The following is a 25,433-nucleotide window of genomic DNA, read 5'->3' on the forward strand; positions in this document are numbered from 1 at the left end:
ATTCCTATGGGCTTTGGTGCTGCCTCGGGAGAATTGCTACCACGGTTTTGTAAAAGGGACCCTATATTTTATATGGGAGGAAAAAGACCTCAGAAAACTTAGCCAATAAATTAAGCTGAGCTGATTTATTGAAACTTCATAGGTTTAAAAAAAACCAACAACCCCCCAAAAACTTCCTCGTCACCCTGACCAGACAAGGACCTAAGAGTTTAAGTTCATCAACAAACAGATAGAGGCAGAAAACAAAGACTTATGTGACCCTGCTTTATTTGGGTACTGTACAACTACAGAGTAGAGAGTTGCGCGGGGACAGAAATCCCACCCGTCCCCACCCGTCCCCGCCAAAATCCCACCCATCCCCACCCGTCCCCGTGAGGAATCCCTCCGTCCCCACCCGTCCCCGTGAGGAATCCCTCCGTCCCCACCCGTCCCCGCGAGGAATCCCCTCCGTCCCCACCCGTCCCCGCGAGGAATCCCCTCCGTCCCCACCCGTCCCCGCGAGGAATCCCCTCCGTCACCATCCTTCCCTATAAACTTCAGAAATAGTTATTTTATTTAATTATGCTACTGAATTAAAGGCTCTGGTAGAGACCCATTTACAAATAAGCAAAGAGACTATTAATTTGGAAATATTAATTGGGAAGAATACATACTTTGTAAATGGGTTTCTACCAGAACCTCTAATGTAAATATAAAATATAAATACTCAGCTGATGAGAACCCACAAACTGTCAGCTGAGGACTTCCTTTGCAGTTGGCCTGGGGTCCCTTTTGCCAAGCTTGGCAGGCAGCAGTAGCGTCCCTGAGTCACAGATGCTGGCACCTCAGTGGCTCATGGATGCTGCCAGCGACTGCTGCGCTTGGTGGAGGGGAGTTCTGACCATCTCTAGAGGAGGTCCTCTGCTGGCGGTGCTTGGGGATCCCCACCAGTCACAGCAAGGGCCAACAAGTACTTCAACACTGTAGAAATAAAACCAGAAATGCATTTCCTTTTCTTTTGAACACAAAACAAAGATATCTGCCATATACATTTCCCAAGGCAGATGACTCTATGCAATGTCACCTCGGTAACAAAATACAAAAATAGACAAATACACCCCCTCCCTTTTTACTAAACCACAATAGTAGGTTTTAGCACAGGGAGTTACGCTGAATGCCTCGCGCTGCTCTCAATGCTCATAGGCTCCCTGCGCTAAAAAACAATATTGCGGTTTAGTAAAAGGGAGCCATAGTGCAAAATATAGACAGCAGATATAAATTCTCAAAACAGACACATTTTGATCACTAAATTGAAAATAAAATCATTTTTCCTACCTTTGCTGTTTGGTGATTTCATGAGTCTCTGGTTGCACTTTCTTCTTCTGACTGTGCATCCAATCTTTCTTCCTTTCTTTCAGCCTCCTGTATGTTTCCTCTCCTCCAGACCTCATTCTCTCCCCCAACTTTTTCTTTCTGTCTCCCTGTTCCCCCTTCTTTCTGTCTCTCTGTCTGCCCCCTTTCTTTCTTTCTCCGTGCCCTCCCCCAAGCCACTCGGTTTGCTGCCACCGCCATCGGGGAATAGTCCCCAAGCCACCGCTGTCCCAAGCTTTCCCTGCAGAAGCGTCGCGCTGACCAGCATTCCGCTCCCTGACGTCAATTCTGACGTAGGAGAGGAAGTTCCGGGCCAACAAGGCATTTCTCCTCATTCCATCCAGCCTGAGCCCCATCTCTCCTTGATCCAGCATTTCCCTTCTGTGTCTGTCAGAATTACCATTCCACCTATTTTCCAGCATCACCCTTCTTTGTGTCCATCTCACCTATATCCCTATCTCACCACTTTTTCAGAATCTTCATTTGTCTCTGTCCTTGTCTTTACCCCATATTCACCATTTGCCCTTTCAATGTCTTTATCTCCCCCCCCCCCCCCACACACACTTTTTCAGCATTACTTCTATGTCTCTATTTCACCTCCTCTTCATGTCCCCTCTGTATCTCTATCCTTATTCAGAAGGTCCTGCTTACCCTTTCTCTTCTTTGTGTCACTATCTCTATTTTCAGCTTTCCCCCCTTTTCCTTTGTTACTGCACCCTGTAGCCAGAATCTTTCCACCCTCTCTCCACTCCGGCCCAGCCCAGTATGAAATATTTCCTTTTGTTTCTCTCCCCTCTCTCTTCTCCTCCCTCACCCACGAGTCCTGCATCTGGCCCTCTCCCTTCTACCTGCACCTGGCAACACCCCCCTGCTCCGCGGCTCTCTTAAGCAACTCGTCAGCAGCGGTGATCAAGACAAGCTGCCGACATCGAGGCCTTCCCTCTACGAGTCCCACCTTTGTGGAAAAAGGAAGTTGAAACAAGCGGGACTCGCAGAGGGTAGGCCCCGACGCCAGAAGCTGCTGCTGAGTTGCCGAAGAGAGCCGCAGGTAGAAGGGAGAGGGAGATAGGAAGGCTGTAGAAGCTCCGGAGCATGACACCGAACCCGGCCAGGATGATTTCTTTTTCAGGCTACTGCTGCCGCTGCCATCCCCCACCCGAAATGACAAAAAACAGCCTAATGCCCGCGTCGGGAAATAGCCATGCTGAGCAGTGAGCTCAGCACGTACACAGATGAAAGCCTTGCTTGCTGATTGGTCCGGCGGCACGGTGGGGCGGGGCCGCCGGACCAATCAGCAAGCAAGGCTTTCATCTGTGTACGTGCTGAGCTCACTGCTCAACATGGCTATTTCCCGACGCGACGCCAGACTTGTAACTAAGCTGCATGCTTGCATCGCCAGAATTTAGGTAGGTTGTTTTCATCCCCGTGGGAGTCCCGTGGGCAAGGGGGCGTCCCCGTGGGAGTCCCGTGGGTCAGGGGGGCATCCCCGTGGGAGTCCCGTGGGCCAGGGGGCGTCCCCGTGGGAGTCCCGTGGGCCAGGGGGGGAACCCGCGGGATCCCCGCGGGACCCGCGGGATCCCCGCGATCCCCGTTCCCGTGCAGACCTCTACTACAGAGCTTCAGTACTTTTGTCTCCAGCAGATGGTGATGTTTGGCAAATTTTAAGGTTTCATCATCCAGGTCTCCATTACTTTGTCATTTGAAATACTGAAGCTCTGTAGACCGCACTGTCCAAACAGGGCAGATCACACAAATCTTTTTCTGTCCCCATCTGCTGGCCACCAGGTACAAACCAACAGGTCCTGGATTGGTCTGGTATGACTAAAGGGAAGAAAATTGCCAGATAACTTATGAGACAGCATGAAAAATTAGTTCTTATCTTATGTCTTTTACCTTCCATATTAAAATGATGCAGAGAGAGAACTTCAGTGCTTTTATATTTGTGTACATCAAGTGGGATATTAGATGCTGTTTGTGGCTTAACATAAATGATATTCCACGACCATTTGGAGAAGGATACCAGGAGAATACCGGAACAAATATTTTCCCTTTAATATGTTCTGTAAGTGTATATTCAGTTTTTATTGAACACTCTGTTGGGGTGTCTTAATTTGGTTAGCAGGATTGCTATGTGTTTAACTCTTCTGCCCAATCTTTAAAAAATGTAAACCAATTTATAGTTCTATGCTGTACTGTATTTTCATGTTGTTAAAAGATATAGTGGGGGTTGACTCCAAATAGACAAGATAAAAGTTGCCCTTAATTTTTTCCAGCTAATTCAAGATTTGCTCAGGGCTTTGCCGCAGATGTTCACGAAAAGCTTAGAAACTCAGAGTGCCCTGGGTCCTGCCCTGCAGGCTGCCTATAAACTGATATCACCTACAGGTGGCCGAATCTCTGTCTTCCAGAGCCAGCTTCCCTCTGTGGGGGTTGGAACGCTGAAACCACGAGAGGAGTCAAACCAAAGAACTTCTGTAAAGGTAAAACATGATAATAATAATAATTTATTTCTTATATGCCACTATACCGTGAAGTTCGAAGCGGTTTACAATAAAGATACATTTGACAGTACATGGGATAGAAACGGTTTACAATAAAGATACATTTAGTCAGTACATGGGATGCAAGTGGTTTACATTAAAGATTCATTCATTCATGATGAGTATATACATACAGCTTTGATTACAGAAACCATTAACAAGTAACTAAGATTACCCTTTTTATTTTGTGGTATCAGTTTGAACTGCTGAACCCCAGAGAAGTTAGTTTTCATATTCAGATTAAGCCAGATGTTCACATTATCTGATATTGATATTTTAAAGTCTTATATTCCAATAATCTTGCACAACTCCCATTATTTCAAAGGGTGGTCATAAAATACAGTGTGTGATCCTCCTAATTCTTATGCATTCTATCTGATATGATAACAGCTGTATGTACAGATGCTAGTTGCTGTTATATTCCTGGAGTGACATCACTTTACAATATATATATTGGAAGTCTGCATCTCAGTTCTTAATGTGAGACTGAATACAAGAGAGATGTATCATCAATGGACATGAGCTACAAAGATAAAGTGAGGAATTACCATTTTTCTATTATAAACAGGACATCCAACATTTGACACCAGCAACTGATTTCTATAAGAAGTTGGCCTTGGATTGTTCAGGACAGCAGATTGCAGTTGACTTGTTTCTTCTCAGTGGACAGTATTCTGACTTGGCATCTCTGTGTAAGTCTGTTTGATGCAACAAGTACATAATGCCATGAACATTTAAAAAAATGCTCTTTGCACATGCTTTATTTTATTTTTTTCCTAAGGTGAAAGCAGATGGTGTATCTTTTTCTGTCTCGCTACGTTTTGCCCTGTTATGTTTGTCAGATTTATATTACTTTGTTCATAAGAACATAAGAAATGCCTGCACCGGATCAGACCTGGGGTCCATCTAGTCCGGTGATCCGCACACGCGGAGGCTCAGCCAGGCGTACCCTGGCGACTACCTTAGTCACTCGTATCCCTCAATGTGTCCTGCAAGAAGATGTGCATCCAATTTTCCCTTAAATCCTAGAATGGTGGTTTCCTCCACCATCTCTTCCGGGAGAGAGTTCCAGGTGTTCACCACTCGCTGCGTGAAGCAGAACTTTCTGACATTTGTCCTGGCCGTGTCCCCTCTCAGCTGGTCCGAGTCTGAGTCACATTTGCCAATATGAATAACGCTGTTTCTTGCTCACCATTCAGAATCCTGTAATTCACCCACCCAATGTCCCCATATAAATTTACAGGCAGTGCAGATTAAATCCGCCGCTGCAGGGATCATGAAATCGGGCAGCCAAGAATGAAATAATAGGGCGTTTTCATTGTGCACTTATCGATTGTTCATCTTTGCCTTTTTATTTGGTGCTTGTAAAAGACCAAACATTATGGTATTGCTCCTGAAACAGCCATTGGGTGGCCATCGTGTGAGTCGGCTAGTAATCCTCCTACCTTTCCTTCCAGCGAGCAACAGGGTCTGAGTTTAGAATACAATTTGACAGTACCCCATAGCTGCACAGAGTTGTTAGTAATAAAGCTCACGGAGGCTTGGGCTTGAAAACCTGAGAGAGAAACCCGGATGTTCTGTGCCCTGCTTATGTTGTTTTTGTTTCTTCCAGGTTGTATTTCAAGATATTCTGCTGGTAGCGTTTTTTACTACCTGTCCTACCACCATCAGCAGAATCCTGACCAAGTAGAGAAGCTGGAAAAGGAGCTGAAACGTTACTTAACAAGAAAGATTGGCTTTGAGGCAGTTATGAGGATAAGATGCACCAAAGGTTTGAATATGATTTTGCTTGCCTTTGTCATGATGTCACACTGTTCTGGTTTGCCATTAATCAGTGCAGTGGAATTTGAGTGTATTTTAGCTTAACCGAAATAGCAGACTTCAAAACGCTAGCAGATTATGATGGTGGAAAGAGGATTTTCCAGGACTGTATTTACTCCTCATCGTAATATCTGCTCTTATAAAATCATGCAATACCCTCTTTGTAAAACCTTTTCTTCTAGTTAGTTGACTTGCTCTGAAATGCATTAAATGTCTAATGAGAATCTTTGTCCACTTGTCCAGGAGCTTGTATTTATAAAATTGCAATGCATCATGGGTATTTCAGTGTCTTTAACCTCACAATGGCTGTTAATAAGCACTTGATGGTGTAATAATTGGTTCATTAGCATACGACCCTTAGAATTTGGAGGAAGACCCGGGCATTTCTGTGGGAAGGCAGGACATACTCTTGGTATACCCCCGTGCTCTATAATTGGGAATTTCCCCTGGGTAGGACAGCGAATGTGTTTGAAACCTGGGCTCATAAAGGGTTGGTCTGTGTGGGGCAATTTGTAGACATTCCCAGCAAGGGGGATTGGGAGTTTGGTGAATTACAGGTCAAATTCAGTTTGGAGCCCGGAGATCTCTATCCTTATCTCCAGCTTTAAACATTGTATCTGCTTCAAGGAAAGACACAATTTGAACTTCTCCTGGGGCCTGTTTTGCATAAGGGGGCTCTTTCTGGGATTTATAAATGTTTAACAGCTAGACGGGGAGTGTCCGTGTATATGAAAGCGTGGGAGGGAGATCTGGACAGATAGTTCTCTGGCGGTTTGGATGGCCACTTGGCTTCATACGAAGTCTTTGGGTTTGGCTACGATTATAGTGGAGAATGGCTTTAAAATGCTTCTGAGGGGGTATTATACCCCTGTTCGTTTTGAGAAATGGGAAAGGGGCAAATGGTTTGTGCTGGAGAGGTTGTAGGGAAACTTATTTTCATATGTGGTGGGGCTGCTCGGCAGTGTGGGATTATTGGAGCAAGGTTTTTGCCTTGCTCTCATCTATTTTGGGGAGGCGGGTAGATCCCCAGCCCTCACTGGTTTTCTTACATCACTTTCCCCTCGACTTTGTTGAGGAGGAAGAGACTTTTTGTAAAGTCACTCTTGGAAGTTGTTGCAGCGATTGGTATATTTTGTACTGTCTTACTGCTCGCAGAATGGGGCGCTTTACCTAAATATGGCTGTTGATAATTGAAAACAAGTAATTGATATATCAGGGGGAAGGGGGGATTGATAATGTTTCAGCTTTATATTAGTGGGCAGAGAGCACTGAAGAAACCCTGTGTCCCTGCCGTTTCTTGTTGTGTATTTTGAAGTTTTGCTATGCTTGTATGATTATTGCATTTGGTTTATAAATAAAACTAGTTGTTTAGCCCGTTACATTAACGGGTGCTAGCAGCCCTTCTCCCTTACTTTTACCTCCTCCCTGTCCAGCAGCACCCCCATCCATTCCCTGCTCCCCCTATATAGCAGTAGCCCTTCTCCTTTTATCTCCCCCTGTTCAGCATCACCCCATTTCCAGCTCCCCATATCCAGCAGTAGCTCTTCTCCTTTGCAGGAGCCCTTCTCCCTTCCTTTTACCTCCCCCCCTCCCCCTCCCCGTCTAGCAGCATCTCTTCCCTGCTTCCCCTATCCAGCAGTAGGCCTCCCTTCCTGTTACCTCCCCCCCTGTCCAGAATCACCTCTTCCCTGCTCCTCCTGTACTGCAGCACCCCCTTACCTGCTCTCCCTGACCAGTCCGGTGATCTCCAGCCATCAGGCTGGCTCCTGCAGGGAGTCTAGTTCCTGTGCGGTCCCCGCCAGGTGTGTGAGCCTGCTCCGCCCCCTCCCGACCTGCCGGGAGTATTTGAATTAGACCCGACGGTTCCTGTTGAGGGAAGCACTCCTCACCGGACTCAGCGGTGAACTCCAGCCATCGGGCCGACATCCGCCTTGGTTTTTTTTTTTAGTTGAAAGACGCGGCGGTGGCTCCTCTCATGATTCCCCACCTGCGTCGGAAGTCCGACGCAGGCGGGGATCGTGAGAGCAGCCACCGCCGCGTCTTTCAAAGAATCGTAAGCCGCGCATGCGCACTTCCTATGTGTCGCTACAGCTCACGGAAAACCGGCACACACTTAGGAAGTGCGCATGCGCGGCTTACCATTTTATTATATTAGATTACCAATTAAAAAAACTTTGGTTCATTAGTAGTTTAATTTATTTTAGGCTGTCAATAGAATATTCCTTTATAAAGATGGGATACACCTTTCTTTATTTCTTTGTAGGTTTATCTATCCATACTTTCCATGGACACTTCTTTGTCCGGTCCACAGATTTGCTTTCTCTGCCCAATGTGAACCCTGATGCAGGTTATGCAGTACAAATGGCTGTAGATGAGAATTTGACTGATACACAGGTGGTTTCTTTTCAGTCCGCCCTTCTTTACACATCCAGCAAAGGTAAGACGGGTAAATGCCACTATTTCTTCCGAACAGCCAATACAATGGCTCAAGACTTGCATCTCTTTCCAGACAGCTTTGAAGTTTCTCCTAACCCCATGGATTGTACCAAGTACTTGCTCGCCCACTTAGCAAAGAGAAGCTCCTCATAGCTGTGTGGAGAGAGTATCTATAGAGCAATTTTCTGAAATTTTGCTGTTTTTCCAATGTTATTGCCACCAAACAGCAGGATAAAAATATATTAGAATTTTTTTTCCTTATGTATCACAGATTGCAAAGTTGTGATTGGTTTAAATTCTTGTGCTATACAGTCCTTTTCTGCTTGTGCCTATTTGTCTTTATAGTTTTTATATGCTTTGATTTCTATTTACTTTTTTTAAAAATAAGAACATAAGAAGTTGCCTCCGCTGAGGCAGACCAGAGGTCCATCTCGCCCAGCGGTCCGCTCACGCGGCGGCCCATCAGGCCCACTGCCTGAGCAGTGGTCCCTGACTAGCTCTATAACCTATCTCTACTCCTATTCCTATACTTACCTCTACTCCTATCCCTACAACCCATATCTACACCTATCTATACCCCTCAATCCCTTTGTCCTCTAGGAACCTATCCAAACCTTCTTTGAAGCCCTGTACAGTGCTCCTGTCTACCACGGCCTCTGGAAGCACATTCCATGTATCCACCACCTTCTGGGTGAAAAAGAACTTCCTAGCGTTTGTTCTAAACCTGTCCCCTTTCAATTTCTCCGAGTGCCCCCTTGTACTTGTGGTTCCCCTTAGTTTGAAAAATCTGTCCTGTCTACTTTCTCTATGCCTTTCAGGATCTTGAAGGTTTCTATCATGTCTCCCCTAAGTCTCCGCTTCTCCAGGGAGAACAGTCCTAACTGTTTCAATCTGTCAGTATATGAGAGATTTTCCATACCCTTTATCAGCTTTGTTGCTCTTCTCTGGACTCTCTCAAGTACTGCCATGTCCTTCTTGAGGTACGGCGACCAGTACTGGACACAGTATTCAAGATGCGGCCGCACCATTGCACGATACAGTGGCAGGATGACTTCCTTCAACCTAGTCGTGATACCCTTTTTAATGATACCCAACATTTTGTTTGCTTTCCTTGAGGCTCTGGCGCACTGCGCCGACGCCTTCAGTGTTGTGTCTACCATCACTCCCAGGTCTCTTTCCAGGTTGTACACCATTCTCTTACGTTTGTGAAATGCAGTATATTAAATGATTCAAATATTCAGCTGGCTGCAGTCAGCTTTTCTTGTTTGTTTGTTTTTTAAACCCTTACCACACGGGCAAAATTAGGCCCCAATATTCAGCTCTGAAATATGTGGGGCTGACTGGCCAAAAGGTGTGTGCATTGGGGCTGGGGGGTTGGGTCCCCTTTCCAGATTTTTGCAGGTCCCAGCCCAATATACAGCCAGGACCCACATACAGGTTTCATTTGTCTCCCTGGAACTTCCTTCATGTTCCCTCGAAGTGGAGCACGTGAGCAATCGCGCATACATTCCAGGAGTACCGCTCAACAGATTTTAAATGGTTGCTCACAAAAATACTTGCAAATCTGAAAAATTGTTGAGTTCTAGAACTTGTCACTCACGCCCCCCCCCCCCCCAAAAAAAAAATTGCACACATCTGGCCAATTCTTGGAGGGAGCATTTCCATTTCCCCCACCCACATACACACACACACATCCCTGGGTCTGCCTTAAGCTTCCTGGTGGTCGAATGGTTCATTGGGATAGGAGCAAAGCCCACTAGTTCCTGCCCCTAAAAGCTGCTGCACTAAAACAGTGGCTGTGACTCTAGCAGAAGTTTCATAGTAGTATAGCTAGAGATCATCCATTCATATATTGAAACCGAACACTAAGAATATAGTGGATCAGATCTTTTATGAAGGTGCCAGTCTATAACTTACAAATAAAGATATTGAAATCATGCATGTAGAAAATAAAAAATGTGTGGTATAGGCCTGTGCTGAGGTTAGATTTGTGTTTAGGAAAGCAGCTATCAGCCTTGCAAGGCCATTCTGAATGGTAGAATATTTGCACTGAGACCAGACAAATTACACCCGTCAATCTTTTTTTCCTGTTCAGGAGGCAAAAGACCTTATCCAACACAACAGCTCAGTTAATCAAAATGCCTTTTTTTGACTCCCAAAGGTGAACGTAGGATTCGTGTGCACACAATGTGTCTGCCTTTGGCTTCCTCATTGGCTGATATATATGCTGGAGCTGATGTGCAAGCAATATCGGGGCTGCTGGCCAATATGGGTAAGCACTAGCTATCAGAGTATTTAACAGAAATCTAGGGGTGGACTTTCAAAAGAAAATGTTAACAGAACACTGTTTAAGACTCCAGCAATTTTTGTAACAAAGCCACTTTGGAAGACTTAAAGAATTTAGCTGTGTCTTCACTCCCTGATAACCATTTGGTTTGTCCACACCACATCAAATTTTCAGCCCATGTTGGGGAGAACATGAACTCTGATGGAGTAAGGTGTTTTGGATCCTCATGTGTGTGTGCACATGCCTCCTGGAAATTAGACTCGGGAGTGATATGGTACGGTGGCCAAGTTAGTCCACTCTTCAAGGTAATACGAGGCCTGACAATTAAGTTCGCAAACTCATCCTAGAAAAAGTGGGCCGGGGGCGATCTACCTATGCTCCTGCCCCGTGCTGGTCTGCTATCAAAAAATGGCTGCCTGAAGTTTCCTCAACAATCTCGCGGGAACTCGTGAGATCAACGCGGGAACTTGCGGCAGCCATTTTTGATTGTGGATCTACACAGGGCAGGAGCATAGGAAGATCATTCCTGCCCCATTTCACCACTACACCACCAGGGCTTCAAAGGTAAGCTGTGGAGGCGGGAAGGGGGGCTGCTTGTTTGGAGACTTGTGAATAACCAAATTTACAAATTCCAAACCCGCGAATATAGAGGGAGACCTGTAGTTCTATTCTTTTTAGCATTTTGGTACCTAAACATCTTTAGTAGTTAGTGTGTGTATATTACTGTGCATTATGATTCATTCTGATGCCCAGTTTTTTGTTTTGGGGTTTTAAAAAAAAATTTTCATGTTTTCCATTAACAGCGGTTGATCGTTGTATCTCTGCTAGCTTGAGTGATGCTCGGGACGCACTAGTAAATGCTGTAATAGATTCATTGTCTGCCTATCGCTCAACTGTATTAAGTGTTCAACAATCTGGATTGATTACACCGTACTCTCTGCGACTTTTCCCTCTGTTTGTATTGGCTCTTCTAAAACAGGTAAGAGCAGAATGCAGTAGTGTTTATTTATTAAAACATTCTGTATTGCCTTGTCTGGCAAGCAGGTCTAGGTGGCTTATGGACTTGGAGGAGATTTTCTTGTTCAGTTTCAGTTAGAATTAGGTATTTTTCGTCACTGTATGAAAATATGATTACTAGAATTTTGCAGGGTAGAGTGGAGGAGTAGCCTGATGGTTATTGCAGTAGGCTGAGAACCTGGAGTTCTGGGTTTGATTCTGACTGCAGCTCCTTGTGACCCTACAGCTCTTCCATTTCCCCAAAAACTTAGATTATGAGACAGAGAAAGTACCTGTATGTAATAAGAAGATTGCTTTGATTGAACATCAGAAAGGCAGAACAGTGTTCCCCTGGTCGTTCATGGTTTGCGGTCCCAATCATTTGCGATATTTTCCAACTGCGAACCGCCGACAAGGAGAGGGCAGCAGGAGAGGCAGGAGAGAGTAGCCGGCGAATGCAGGAAATCACTCGCTGTATGCTCCGACAGCCTCTTCCTGCACTAAGTCAGGCCTTATCCAATCAGGAGCTGCTTTGACACGCAGCTCCTGACTTAGTGCAGGAAGAGGCGGTCGGAGCATACAGCGAGTGATTTCCTGCACTCGCCGGTGCTCCGGCTGCTCTTTCCAGTCTCCCCCATTGAAAAACCATATTTGCGGTTTCACGATTCGCGGGGGTTCCTGGAACGGAACCCCCGCGAATATCGGGGGTGTATTGTATATCAAATCAAATCTCTTGCATAAAAGGAGGTTACAATACCAGTGTGGAATATATAAATCAAAGGTTTTCAAAGCATTCTGACAGGATATTGTAAGTTTCTTCTGGAATTAATTTTCACAAGTATCTTTGTTACCAAACTTTTCATTTTGTAAAACTACCGTTTATCAGAAAATTAAACAATACAGCGCTAGGAATTTGTGTGTGGGAGAGAGGGGGAATGGGGTTGATTATTTATAATATACATCTGATACCAGTGGTGGCAAACAAAACTAGATAATTAAGATTCCCCTTTTCTTTCTGATTTTTATTTTTCTGTGTTTAATGTTTCTCCTTATGATGTTAAACTCACTACATAGAGGATGCTGGTTAGCCATAATATATGACTCGCAGCACAGTCTGTTAAAGTATAACCTCCAGAGGTAATGATGCAAGTCCATCTACATTGTTTAAGATGCAGATGCATAAGTATATAGAGAGAAATAGGAAAGTTAGGAATAGGACAAAAGGCGCATCTATAGAAATTGAAGACTTCTTTGTCTACATGTAGAGTAGTGCTTCTCAGACTTGTCCTGTTGGGGTTTCAGGACTTGCACAATGGACATGCATGAGAGAGATTTGCCTATAATGAAGGTAAAAGCACCCAAATCTCTCTCATGCATGTTCATTTTAGATATCCACTAGTTGGTGGTCCCCTTTGAGAACCGCTGTTGTAGATAACTTCGATTTTGTGAAGTTGGGCAAGTGTTTTTAATGCACCGCCAGTTGAAAATGTTTAACAGGTACCACCAACAGGGAGAGGAGGAGATAGTGGCTGCTGCGGATGGGCAGAATGGATGTTATTGTAAACCACATTGATGCTCCGCAAAATGTGGTCTATAAAGTCTAAATAAACTTGAAATTTAAACTTCACAGTCAATGATGGACACTGTTGGTGGATTGTATTTCTTGTAGAGGTTTGTTCTTGTTATGGTGCAAGACATTTAATAAACATTTATTGATTAACTTTCCAAGGGTTCCGTCAATTTCCCCAATTGAAATGATAAAGCGTTACTTTCTGGAAATACTTAAAATTCCTGAGAACTCTTTACCACCTTTGTCAAGAGTGTATTATTTACCTACAAAGACTCAGGCTTCTCAGAAGAAAGAAGGTGTTGGAAAACCTCAGGAAAGCTCCCTGGACGTTTCCGCTTTATTGGAACAATCAGATAGAGAAGTGGCTATCTCAGCCACTCTCTTATTGGCTGTGGCTTTGGCTCCAGACAAAGATTGGATCCTTAAACTTTTCTTTAAAAATAGATCCAGATACTTCCTGGGTTTCCATATCCAAATTTTTCAAAGAGAAGAAGGGAATTTCTATTATTGAAACCAGGTGTGACTCAAATTGGAGGTTTATTTTTCCTTAGATATCCTTGCAAATGTGTAGTGAGATATCGTACTTTAAAATATGTGTTCTTTGAACCGGCTCATTTGACGGCTTTCCTCTCCACTAAGCGCCTTGAAATGGAATAATATCTATGTCCAAGTAATAATTTAGCTCTATTTCAGCATCAGATAATGAGCTTTCTTGTTTATTATTAGATAGTTCAATCACTCCTATTCTTTAATCATGGATCCTAATTTTGAGGACTAGTGTGTGATTAAGTAGAGAAATAATTTCCTATTATAATTTGATTTATTTTCTGGATGGAAAGTAATTTTATTATGTTATCTTAGTTACACTTTCTGTACAAGATGATATGCTTGTTAAATAATGTGAAAACTTATAAATAAAAAAAAACCAAAACATTTATTGATGCACAAAAAAGATATTGGCGTTCTCCTCTAACTTCTTAATTCGGTGTCCTTCCCATGGAGTGACATTTTTACATTGTACTTTTTTCTTTTACAGAAGGCATTCCAAACTGGGACAAGGACACGCTTGGACGAACGTACATATGCCATGTGTCAGATAAAGAATCAGCCACTCGTGTACCTCATGCTCATAACCCATCCCAGTCTGTACCGAATTGACAATCTCACAGATGAGGTTTGTTTAAACTAAACTAAAGCTTAACTTTGTCTACCGAGTCATCATTCTGAGAAAGCTCGACTCGGTTTACAGCAATTAAATAAACAGGGCATGATTTACAAATGATGAATAGAAGATAATAGCAAAATTTCAAAAGAATTAATTTTCAAAATGTTTGGCAAATAGAGTAGTTTCAAAAGATTTATGAAAAAATTGAAACGAACTGGAACTCCTTAAAAAAAAAAAAAGGGAGATCATTCCAGAGTTGAGAGAATTTAAAGACCAAAGATTGACTGAAGATCTTGACTCCTTCAATCCCTTTTTTAAAAGGAGGGGAGAGTTTAAATTGTTGGATACCTCTTGCAAAGGAGAATTGGTAAACGTTCCAAAATAAAGGAATAAGAGGATTAAAGATACCATGTAGAATTTTAAAAGAAATACATGGGCATTTAAATTGAATTCTAAAATAAATTGGGAGCCAATAAAGATTAGTTCCTTTCCTTTCAGCACATCGTTAAGATCTGATTCTTCACAAATTCTTGGCCTATATTTTTAGGTCTTGGTGTTCACTTCTACACTTCTCGCATATATAATTTAATTAATTTGTTTTCTATCCTGTTCTCCTTAAAGAGCTCAGGATGGGTTACAAATTAACATGCATAATATACAGTTAACAAGTTACAATTTGCCATAGTTACACTACAGGTTTTTCAAAGCAAGTTTTTTTCCCTAACTCGACACATACTAGGGATCTAATATCTATAATACATAATATACAGTTTACAGCTTGCAATTTTCCATATGTAGATCATTTTTCTTTAAGGAAGGCTTTTGGTGCCATTTTGTAAAGAGGTGTAAGGTTAGATTGTTAAAACTGTAGCCACTTTACAATGTGTGAATGTACTCTTGTAACCCGTTCTGGGCTCCTTTGGGAGGATGATCTTGAACATAAGAATTGCCACAGCTGGGTCAGACCAGTGGTCCATCATGCCCAGCAGTCCGCTCACGCGGCGGCCCTCTGGTCAAAGATCAGCGCCCTAACTTAGACTAGCCCTATCAGCAGGAACTTGTCTAACTTTATCTTGAATCCCTGGAGGGTGTTGAAGAAAGTTAAATAGATGGTATGGTACTCCCCCCTCATACTATCGCGCCCATCTCAGACTTGTCATTGACCCTCCACTCAGTTTTTCAATATAATGAATGTTGAGAATAAATAGCCATGGCGAAGTATTAGCACCATTCTATGAATAACCTGACCACTGAATGATAAATCGGCTTAAATAATAGTTGATGACACCACATTGTACTGAGATCTCAGTGAATATTTAAAGCTAAATATGTGAGCTTCATGATCATGGAATATTTTATATTGTGCATTTTTTTGAATGCTGAAGGCACAGCGGCTAAGTAAGTGAGTAGAATGTTAGGAAATATTAGGAAAGGAATGGAGAACAAAACTCTGAGAATAGTACTATGCCTTTGTGGATATGCACATAGAATATTGGTGTGCAATTTTGGTCACTGCATTTCAAAAAAGATATAGTGGAATAAGAAAAGGTTCAGAGAAAGGCAATGAAATTGATAAAGGGGATGGGATGACTTCTCTCTGAGGTAAGGACAAAGAGACTAGGATTCTTCAGTTTGGAGGTATGATAGAAGTCTATAAAATAGCGAGTGGAATGGGTAGATGTGAGTTGTTTGCTTACTCTTTCCAAAAGTACAAGGACCAGGGGCATACAATGAAGCTACTATGTAGTAATATTAAAAAAACAAATCTTAGAAAAGATTTCTTCACTCAATATGTAATTAAAACTCTGGAATTTGTTGTCGGAGAATGTGGTGAAAGCAGGGTTTAAAAAAAGATATGGACACTTTCCTAAAGCCAATTTGTTATTCCTGGGATAAGCAACATAAAATCTGGTTTAATCTTTTGAGATCTTGCCAGGTACATGTGACCTGGATTGGCCACTCTTGGAAACAGGATACTGGGCTTGATAGAACTTTGGTCTTTCCCAGTATGGCGATGCTTTTGCACTTGATAAGGAAATCCTTTATGTGCAAAAGCAAGCAGTGTCTCACTTCCGGCTCACCACACAATTGTTTCCCACATACTCACCTTTATAGGACCCCCAGGGACCCCTGAAGAAGACTTTTTGTCGAAATGTATCCCTAGCGGATTAGGTCCTTTAAGGCTCTTATGTGGATGATTTACTTTTAGGTGGATGGAATTATTTTATGTGGATGATTTCAGTGGACCTTTGGAACTTTGACACTTTCAAATAAAGTCCATTTGGGAACATCGTCACTCCACCGAGTTTTTTTGGTTTTCTCTGGATTTTCTTCTTTGTGGATATTTTGGGGTCAATTCCTTTTGTTTTTTGCATCAGTTTGTACTGCATGTGCTTTTAATGCACTTTTATTTATTGTATAGATAGATAAAATACTCTGGAAAGTACTTTTCTTTTAAAGCCATAGCTGGTTAATGAGCAGTATCAATTCACCTTCCAGCTGAAGAATCAGTCTCTCAGTGTCTCAAAGAAATCTACAGCAATTGGATTAGTAATGGCCTTTTTTAAAACATAATTCATCTGAAGTAACCAACAGCAAAATTGCACTGCCATATTTTATGGTTGAAATGTTTGTTTTATTAGGGGGCCCTCAGTGTCAATGACCGAACAATACCTCAGCCACCCATTCTTCAGCTGTCCGTGGAGAAGCTTAGTAGAGATGGTGCTTTCCTAATGGATGCTGGATCTGTAAGTTACCTACTATTAAAGGAGATTTGAGACCAAGAAGGGAAATTTTTACTTAAATCGGCAATCAAAATACTTGTTAAGACATGAGTGATACAGGAAATATAAGGGAGAATCTACTCTAATTGTTGGCAGAAGTCTGATTGGCAGCTATGCACCGAAAACTCTTCAGGACACTGAAGCTTTATCTGTATGCATTGCAGGCCAAAAGGGTAACTATAGACTTAGAGGGGGCATAATCAAAAATGTGCCTTAAGTCTGAGGTTGGACGTTTTGTGCAAAACGTCCATTTTCAAAGCTGCCAAATGTCTTAGCTTTTATTTTTGAAAATGATTAAGGTATAAGTTTTGGTCCTTAAGACGTGTGCCTTTTTTGCCCATTTTCAAAAATAAAAACGTCCATGCGAAAAACATTCAAAAGCAAGTTTTGTAGACATGCCCACCAACTACCTTGTCTGATCGCAGCAGAAGGAATCCCCATCAGCTGAGCTGGTTTTTGTGGGATTCCTGGTGGCTCAGCTGATGGAGATTCCCCCTGCCAGGATCAGCTGAGCCACGGAGCCCTACTCCCCCAAACCCCCCCTTTACCTTTGAAAGAGCAAACAGTTTGAGCACCTTTGTGGAACTTAGGCGCAACTCAAACAGGTTTGACTGCCAGCATCTAAGTTCCCTCTAGGAAAGCTTTGATTATGGCTGGGGTACGTCCAGGTTGAAGCCTGCCCGATTCCTACCCATAACACATCTCCCAACACGCCCCTTTGCTCTCTGGCCACACAGCAGCTTAGAAGTGCCGCTGCACATCCAGAAAGTTGGTTTTGATTATCAGCACTTGGGACGTCCAAGTGGTGACTTAGGCTGCTTTTTGGACATTTTAAACTTTTGATTAGTGTTAACAAGGTATTATTCAAGCATTTGACACAGCATTCTGATACTGAGCAATTTGTTTTCTATGTATTGTATTTTCATTGTGTTACATGTTTCATTTGTGCTCTGCCATGTATACATTTTTATTTAAAAGGCAAAATATAAATGGTAAAGTTAAATATTTTCCCAACTTTTTAGATCATGTATTTGTGGGTGGGAAAGAACTGTGGGCAGGACTTTATCAGCCATGTTCTTGGAGTCCCAAATTATGCGTCAATACCACAAACTATGGTAAGTCTTTTGTTTCTACTACTACTTATAATTTTTTTAGGATGAAAATGAATAATCCTAATTAATTGCATGATTTAAAAGTATGTCGGGGTACTCCTCTCTTCCCCCCTGCTCTGCAGCTCCTGATGACTCTGGGCAAGTCACTTATCCCTCCATGCCCAGAGTTATGAGGGGCTGCAATTACACAGTTTCATTAACCGTGAAGAAATAAATGTCTCTAGAAATTGAAATCACTGCTAATGAGACAAGTATAGGGCAATTGAGGCTTTGTGAAATCACTGGGGTTGGCTTTTAGGCACTAGTGGAATGAGGCTTTGTGAAATCACTGGGGTTGGCTTTTAGGCACTAGTGGAATGAGGCATTATGACATCACAATATCAGTTCTGGTTAAGACTGAGCAATTTTAAATTTTGAGGTCTGATGACCTAATTCTATATTTCTTTTGATGTTAAAATGTGGCAGTCTTTATTTTTATTCATAATGTTTGATGTATAAGAATAAATGGATGAATAAATAATAATAAAAAACCAACCAATATCAGTTCTGGTTACCAGCAACTGAAACACTTCACCCTAAGAGGGGGGTGTCAGGGTGGGGTGCTGATTTGTTGGGGGGTGTTGGGAGATCAACAGGGCCCAATGGCAGGAGGGAATGGGAAGTGAGAGCATCGGAAGTGTTAGGCAGGAGGGAGTAGGCATCCTCCTGCTATGTGTGTGTGTGGGGGGGGAGAGTATCGGGGGGTGTTAGGCAGAAGGGAATGGGTATTCCTCGTGCCATGCGGATGTGAGTGTCGGGGGAGGGGGGTCCTCTGCCGCTGCTGGCTCAGCTGATCACAGCAGAGGTTTTTCCCCCCTGATCAGCTGAGCCAGCAGAATGGAGCCATACTTTCGGGGAGTCCTGCCGGCTCAGCTAATCAGGGATTCCCTTCCCTTACCCAGCAGATAGCAAGGGATCCCTTGGCAAAGATAAGTGGCTGAGCTGCCTATCTTTGCAATCAGGCAGGCGTGATTCTGTAATTGGCACCAGAAACATGGGCGTTGGTTAGAGAATAGGGGGGGGGGGGGGTAAGGTGTCTGTTCTTTAAGACAGACGCGATTCTGTATAGTATGCCAGTGTGCAATTCTCAGCCACTTCTTAGGCGGCCACCGAGACCAGTGTCCTATAAAGAATCAGCCCCATATGCGCATAAGCAAATCCAGCCACCACAGATTAATACAGGTGGTGATATGTATAGATAAGGTATAATAATTGGATGACTGGTTAGATTTACAGTATACCAGTACTATGTCTTGACCGATGAACCTTTATATTGTTTAGATCAGTGTTTCCCAAACTCTGTCCTGGGAGACCCCCAGCCAGTCGGGTTTTCAAGATATCCCTAATGAATATGCATGAGAGAGATTTGCATATAATGGAAGCGACAGATATGCAAATCTCTCTCATGCATATTCATTAGGGATATCTTGAAAACCCGACTGGCTGGGGGTCCCCCAGGACAGGGTTTGGGAACCACTGGACTTTAGATAAATGTTGTGAGCGTTGGACCTTCCTCTGATACTCACCAATTTACTCATTTTTCTAAATAGCTTTTTTGTCATGTTTGCGAGTTATCTGCTAACAGGTGAACTGGTTTATTTTTGTATGGTAAAAGGCTGCAATACACTGCTACACGTAAGGCTTTAACTTGAAAGTGAAACAGAGAAGTGAGTTATTAAGATCTGTTTTTTTATGCATGACTGACTACTTGTATTTATGTATAATTAGTCACCTGTATGAAAGTAGACTTTTCTATAATGTTATGGCGTTCCTTTTCTCTGTTCTTTGTTTTTGAATTGTAAGCTGCCTAGACCTTTTGCATTGGCGGGATATCAAATGAACAAGAAACATATATATGTTGCACTATATTACTGAGGTATTATTTACTGCTTAGTTTATGCCTTTGGCATTCTTTTAATAAAGTATGTTTTTGTAAAGCGAGGGAATTATATCCAATGTGTTTTTGTCATTACTCTTCACATTATCCAGTGACAATCTCATTTGTTATGGATTACACTGCTCCAGATTAAAGTGCTCCAGATTCTCTCACATTTAAGATGAAGTAATATGAAATTCTCTATTGATCTTTTTTTGAAACAGACACAGCTTCCTGAGCTTGACACTGCTGAATCTGCTAGAATAATAGCCTTTATTTCTTGGCTTAGGGAACAAAGACCATTTTTCCCTACGTTACATATAATAAGGTGAGTTGGATTTTTACCCTTCAGCATTTAAATCCCACTATCCTGGAATTCTTCGAGACCTGACACTAACAGATCCGCCCACATACTCAAACTATCTTTCCCCTTGTTAAAAGACATCATGTATGCAGGTAAATTAGGGAAATCCCTTTTCTTCAAATTCACTGAGCTTTGGAATAATCTCCCTGCCCTGCTAGGCTCATTCCAATTACTCCGAAAGCATCTGAAAACCTGGCTTTTCTCCAAAACGTAAAACTATCTATTTAAAATGTAAAGCTAGCTCTCCTCTTCATAACTTCTAATTTCTTATTATGTCCTTCCCTCATTTATTGAATTACCTGTAAACCGTGCCGAGCTCTAGCTTTATGGAGATGATGCGGTATACAAACTTAACGTTTAGTTTAAATAAAATATATAAGCTTAGAAAAGGGTAAAGAATCATAGATTTGATGTACAGCCTTTCTATTGTACAACCAAAGTGGTTAACATTTGTCATTTCTCTGTCCCTAATGGATTCACAGTCTTAGTTTTTGTACTTGGGACAATGGAGAATTAAGTGACCACTGCAGTAATTACTAGGCAACTTCTCTATTCATATCAGAAGCTGGGCTGCTGATACGATTCATCTTACCAGATCTAATCCTGAACAGCTCATGCTACCCAGAGTAGACGCATTGTTTTTCTCTGTTAACCATTCTAGCACTGCATCTACGTTTGTGCTATTTGATATGGTAGCTCCTTCTTTTTCCATTTTGCTTCTAGCTCAATTAGAGTATTGTGCTTGGGCTTCTAGCATCATGAATCTGTCTTTACAACCCGGAAATGTTTACCCTGTTTGATCAAATCCTCCCTCCTTTGTGTGCCTTACCTAGCCATTAAAGCAACTGCCTCAGCTCAGTCTTTCAGAACCTTGTCATGGACTCTAAATCCAGCCGTCAGGGATTATATGTTTACCTTTGGCACAGGGCATTGTGAATGCTGCCTTTGCCACAGCTCAGGTTGAGCAAGAGTATCTGAATAAACTCATGTAAACTGTTCTGAGCTCTTCTGGGAGAACGGTATAGAAAATTTAATAAATAAATAAATAAGAGTGCTGAAGACCTGATCTGGGAATCAAACCAGAGACTCTCCACCCAGGTTGATCATGTTTTTTTCTGGTTGATTGATTGATTTTTTTTTTTTCTGCTGAAGGCCACTATGCTAATCTATACAGCAGTAAGAAGAAATTATTTTCTCTTATTTTGCAACCGTGGCCCCCTTTTATCAAGCCACATTAAGGTTTTTTATCGCCAGCTGCTGCGGTAAAAGCTCCGATGCTCAAATAATTCCTGTGAGCGTCGGAGATTTTACCGCAATGGCCAGCAATAAAAAAAATAACCCTAACGCGGCTTGATAAAAAGGACCTCTATCAGATGTATCTGTATATTACTAGCTTGATACAGTAGATTCTCTGTTAATCGGAACTCAAGCAACCAGCTACAATCGTGACACCGGCCGTGGAAGCCTAAGAGGAGAAATATTGTAATACTTTTAAATAAAAATGAAAATAAAATAAATTTCTAGCAGAAATTTAAGTGTAAACTTGGCATGCCACACCTTGGTACTTGGCACTTGGCATACCCACTCTTTGCCTACCACATATCCAGTAGTTTGTTTGAAACAGTTTATGGTATGGATTAGTATGGGCTATAGTATTAGTTAGGCCTATTTTTATAGTAACTCTCAAGCAACCAGAAACTACATTTATCCGGCATCTGTCAAATCCCCATTGAGAGTCTACTTGTATGTAGTATTGCCCACTTTAGGCCACTGCAACTGCATTGCAGAAAATTCAAATTTCAGTCTTTTTCTGATGCAGCTGGTAGAGTTCTGACACGCATATTTGTGGGCCATGAGAGAGGATGTGGAGGCCTTGAACAGGCATTCTCTTTGAGCAAAGGGTGGCAGAGGCGGGTTAAATAGATGTCAAATGGTTTGGATAATTAATATATAATGATCTCTATTTTAAAGGGACGAGAGTTCACTGAAACCAAGTTTCCTTCAGAACATGGTAGAAGATAGAACAGAGTCTGCCTTATCCTACTACGAGTTCCTCCTTCACATACAACAGCAAGTGAATAAATAGCTCGTCAAGGTGGAACTGTGCGGCAAAAGCCCCCATAAAGGAAGTCGCTGGGCTGTAGTATCGCCCTACGTAATGTTAAGTTTGTGGGCCTGGTGCGAATGATGAGATGTTTTTCACTGTGATTTCAAGAATCAGTGCAAGTAAAGGACCACTACCAGCACAAAGATGTGCAACTTCATGATGCTATACCTTTCCAAATCAGGATAAAATTTCAAACAAGCCTGGCAAATTCATCTTGCTGCAAATTATGTTTTGAAAACATTGCAGTACAAATCAATTGGCGGTTACATACATTTTGTAAAATAAAGATGGATCTTTGTTGTATAAAATGTATATTTTTTTTTCTTTGTTCTGTTAGGCTTAGAACAGCAAACACACATATGGTCAACTACAAGTCCTACAGAGAAATTGAATGATCTATTCACTACTTGTAGATAAACAGTTCATTTGCTTTTTAAGTGTTTGGCACGCTTGAAATAGCAACGAAATAACTTATTGTGATGTGAACAAATATTTAATGAACCTTTAAAGATCCTGTAAGCAGAGGCAGTGTTTTCCAAAAAAAAAAAAAAAAGCTTTTATTTTGGGGTTTTCATGTTCGTGGAGTTGGAAATTAAACTTTTCCAGAGACTGGCATTCTGGGGTTTAAAATAAATCTGAAATTTATTTGAAAAAAATGTTTTAACTTCCTGCGGTATTTAGAAATACAAAAAGAGCAAGACCACCTCTGTGTAAGTTGCTGATGCCATAAAACCACATGGTTATCTCCTGAGCCACTGTGATGGGACCGGGTTTCTACAACCAGCCTAGTTTTGTAGTTATAGTAACTCAAATCTCTTGTCATATAGTAATTCCTTACTATTTTATTCTCATATGATGCCTATAGATGTGAAAGATGAAAACCATCAAGCCATCTTGAGCTTTCTCTTTTAATTACGTTGGTAAATTTATAATCAAAACTTGTTCTTTATACTGAGAATGCTTCACAAATACAATGAAAATGCCACACTCGATTTTTTTGTGAAATGTGAGACTGAGTGACAAGTCTGAGGTTCAATAAAAGTATTGATTGTGCTTTTGATGTAGTAGCATTGAAGTATTTTTCAGTCTGAATGTGAACAATTGATTCTGAATGAAGATTATAGCACTTGGTAGAATGATTAAATGAAATTAAAGATAATAAAATGGCTTCTCTTCTAAAGAATGGATGTAGATGTGGATGAGGTTTTCAGGAATCCTGTTTAGCTTGTTTGCAGGACGCTCCTTTTTATGTCAAAGATGCCAGAAATATTTCTTGGGAGCATGGTAAGTGCCCCAAATTTAGTTATGGAAATTGGCTACATGACAAAAATGATTCTATATTTGTCTTAAAGCTATGTGTGGATCTTTACCTGCAGTGTAGATGTACAGAACCAGATTTAATATTGGTTTTAAATCATGATTAACTTCTTAACACAGAAATAGCTTGTTTAGTTTGAATTGCTTTTATCCAGGTTACCTAAAGCAAAAATCCATGATGCCTGGTGTGTGGGTTTAATGTTTGTTTTTTTAATGTAAAAGAACAGAAAATGACTTCAGAATGAGATTTTTATTTTAATAATTAAAAACTGTTTACTACATTGAAAGCTATCCACAGCAGTCTGACCTGCCTGCCTTGTTATTGCTTTTTAACAATGTAATACTGATCCTGGGTCTGCCTTGGATTTCCCAGCAATAAATTTAATTTTGGTGTGTATGGGGTTTTTTGGGTTTTTAAAAAATTGTAAAAAATTAAAAAATAAAACTTTTCAAATATAGTTGATGTGAAATACCATTGCCATCATCATTTGATGTTTATATTGAACTGAGGGGTTGGCACGGGCTAACAGGATGAATGATGGTTTCACTTTTAAATTAAATTTTTAATGATAAAAAAAGCAGAATGGCTTTTGTACTAGGGACCAGCATGTATTTAATATGCCTGTGCATTATGGCAATTATAATTCATGATTTTAATTTTGTAAAGTAGTGTATAATTTTGTAACATGACATTCTTTGTTCTTGATTGAGCTCTAACAAAAATGTATTGATCTTTAAGGTAATGCTATAAATCTAACCCTTCTAGACTTAAGACAAGGCTTACTTGTCTGCCTTTTTATCATTTGTAATTATCTTGTAGTGCTAATTTATGAGATTTGGCAATTCAATAAAAATGAACTGAAAGAGCTCATGTACAAGGCAGTCCTTCATTCTGTTTTAATGGCTGCAGTGTCATTGTTTGTTGTTTTATTGTGTTTTTTTTTTGCTTTATTTTCAGCTTAAAAGTGCTGGATATTCTATGAAAGAACATGTCTTTTTCATGGGGTAAAGACCTAGAACAATTACTTTCGCCCTCTACTTATGAGGAATTTAGGAAACGTCTAAAAACACACCTGTTCTTAAAACATCTTGACAACTGATCCACTTATCTCTTTCCTCTCAATAGCGACTGACATCAGAGAAGGGGTGGGACTGTGGCAGAGAGAAGATGCTCTGAAGCCGTTCAGCAGCTTGCAAAGATCGCTAGCGCCAGTGATCTTATTGCAGGCTGCTGAAGTTAAGAAGATTGATTAGGGAGGCCAGTGGAGAAGATGCAAGCAGGAGGTGTAGTTCTTTGGGGGGAGGGGTGCAGCCTTCCGGGGGAGTGCAGGCCTTCAGGGGAGATGCAGGCCTTCAAAGGGGGGGGGACAGGCAGGCCTTCGGGAGAGGATGCAGGCCTTCAAAGGGGGGGGGGGGGAGACAGGCAGGCAGGCCTTCGGGGGGGGGGGCTGCAGGCCTTCAAAGGGGGGGGGACAGTGTGTGGGGGGGGGGAGGGGGGTTGGGGTTGGGTGAGAAAGTGACCCAGACCAGGAAAGGAGATAGAGGTGCAGGATCTATAAGTGGGGGTGGCGGAATGATAGCGAGAGGAAGAGTTTATTGAATGCCATTTAACTAAAATTGCACACTGCATTCATAAAGCTGTTTTTTTGTCTATTTGCTTTTATATACTG

At 41.8% G+C, this 25,433-nt stretch overlaps 1 protein-coding gene across 1 annotated transcript in view; it reads left to right on the forward strand.

The window, feature by feature from the left end:
* Positions 1-23,504, forward strand: part of SEC24A (SEC24 homolog A, COPII coat complex component) — a 70,896-nt gene extending 47,392 nt beyond the window's left edge. The window contains exons 13-23 of the mRNA XM_033927287.1: positions 3,624-3,830; positions 4,459-4,582; positions 5,503-5,661; positions 7,975-8,148; positions 10,309-10,419; positions 11,238-11,413; positions 14,037-14,174; positions 16,808-16,912; positions 17,971-18,063; positions 20,200-20,303; positions 22,311-23,504. Coding sequence (XP_033783178.1) covers positions 3,624-3,830; positions 4,459-4,582; positions 5,503-5,661; positions 7,975-8,148; positions 10,309-10,419; positions 11,238-11,413; positions 14,037-14,174; positions 16,808-16,912; positions 17,971-18,063; positions 20,200-20,303; positions 22,311-22,425 — 1,506 coding nt within the window. The 3' untranslated portion in view covers positions 22,426-23,504. The remainder of the gene's footprint in view (positions 1-3,623; positions 3,831-4,458; positions 4,583-5,502; positions 5,662-7,974; positions 8,149-10,308; positions 10,420-11,237; positions 11,414-14,036; positions 14,175-16,807; positions 16,913-17,970; positions 18,064-20,199; positions 20,304-22,310) is intronic.
* The last annotated feature ends 1,929 nt before the right edge of the window (positions 23,505-25,433 follow it).

This window comes from Geotrypetes seraphini, chromosome 18 (assembly GCF_902459505.1).
Source record: "Geotrypetes seraphini chromosome 18, aGeoSer1.1, whole genome shotgun sequence".
Classification (NCBI taxonomy): Eukaryota; Metazoa; Chordata; class Amphibia; order Gymnophiona; family Dermophiidae; genus Geotrypetes; species Geotrypetes seraphini.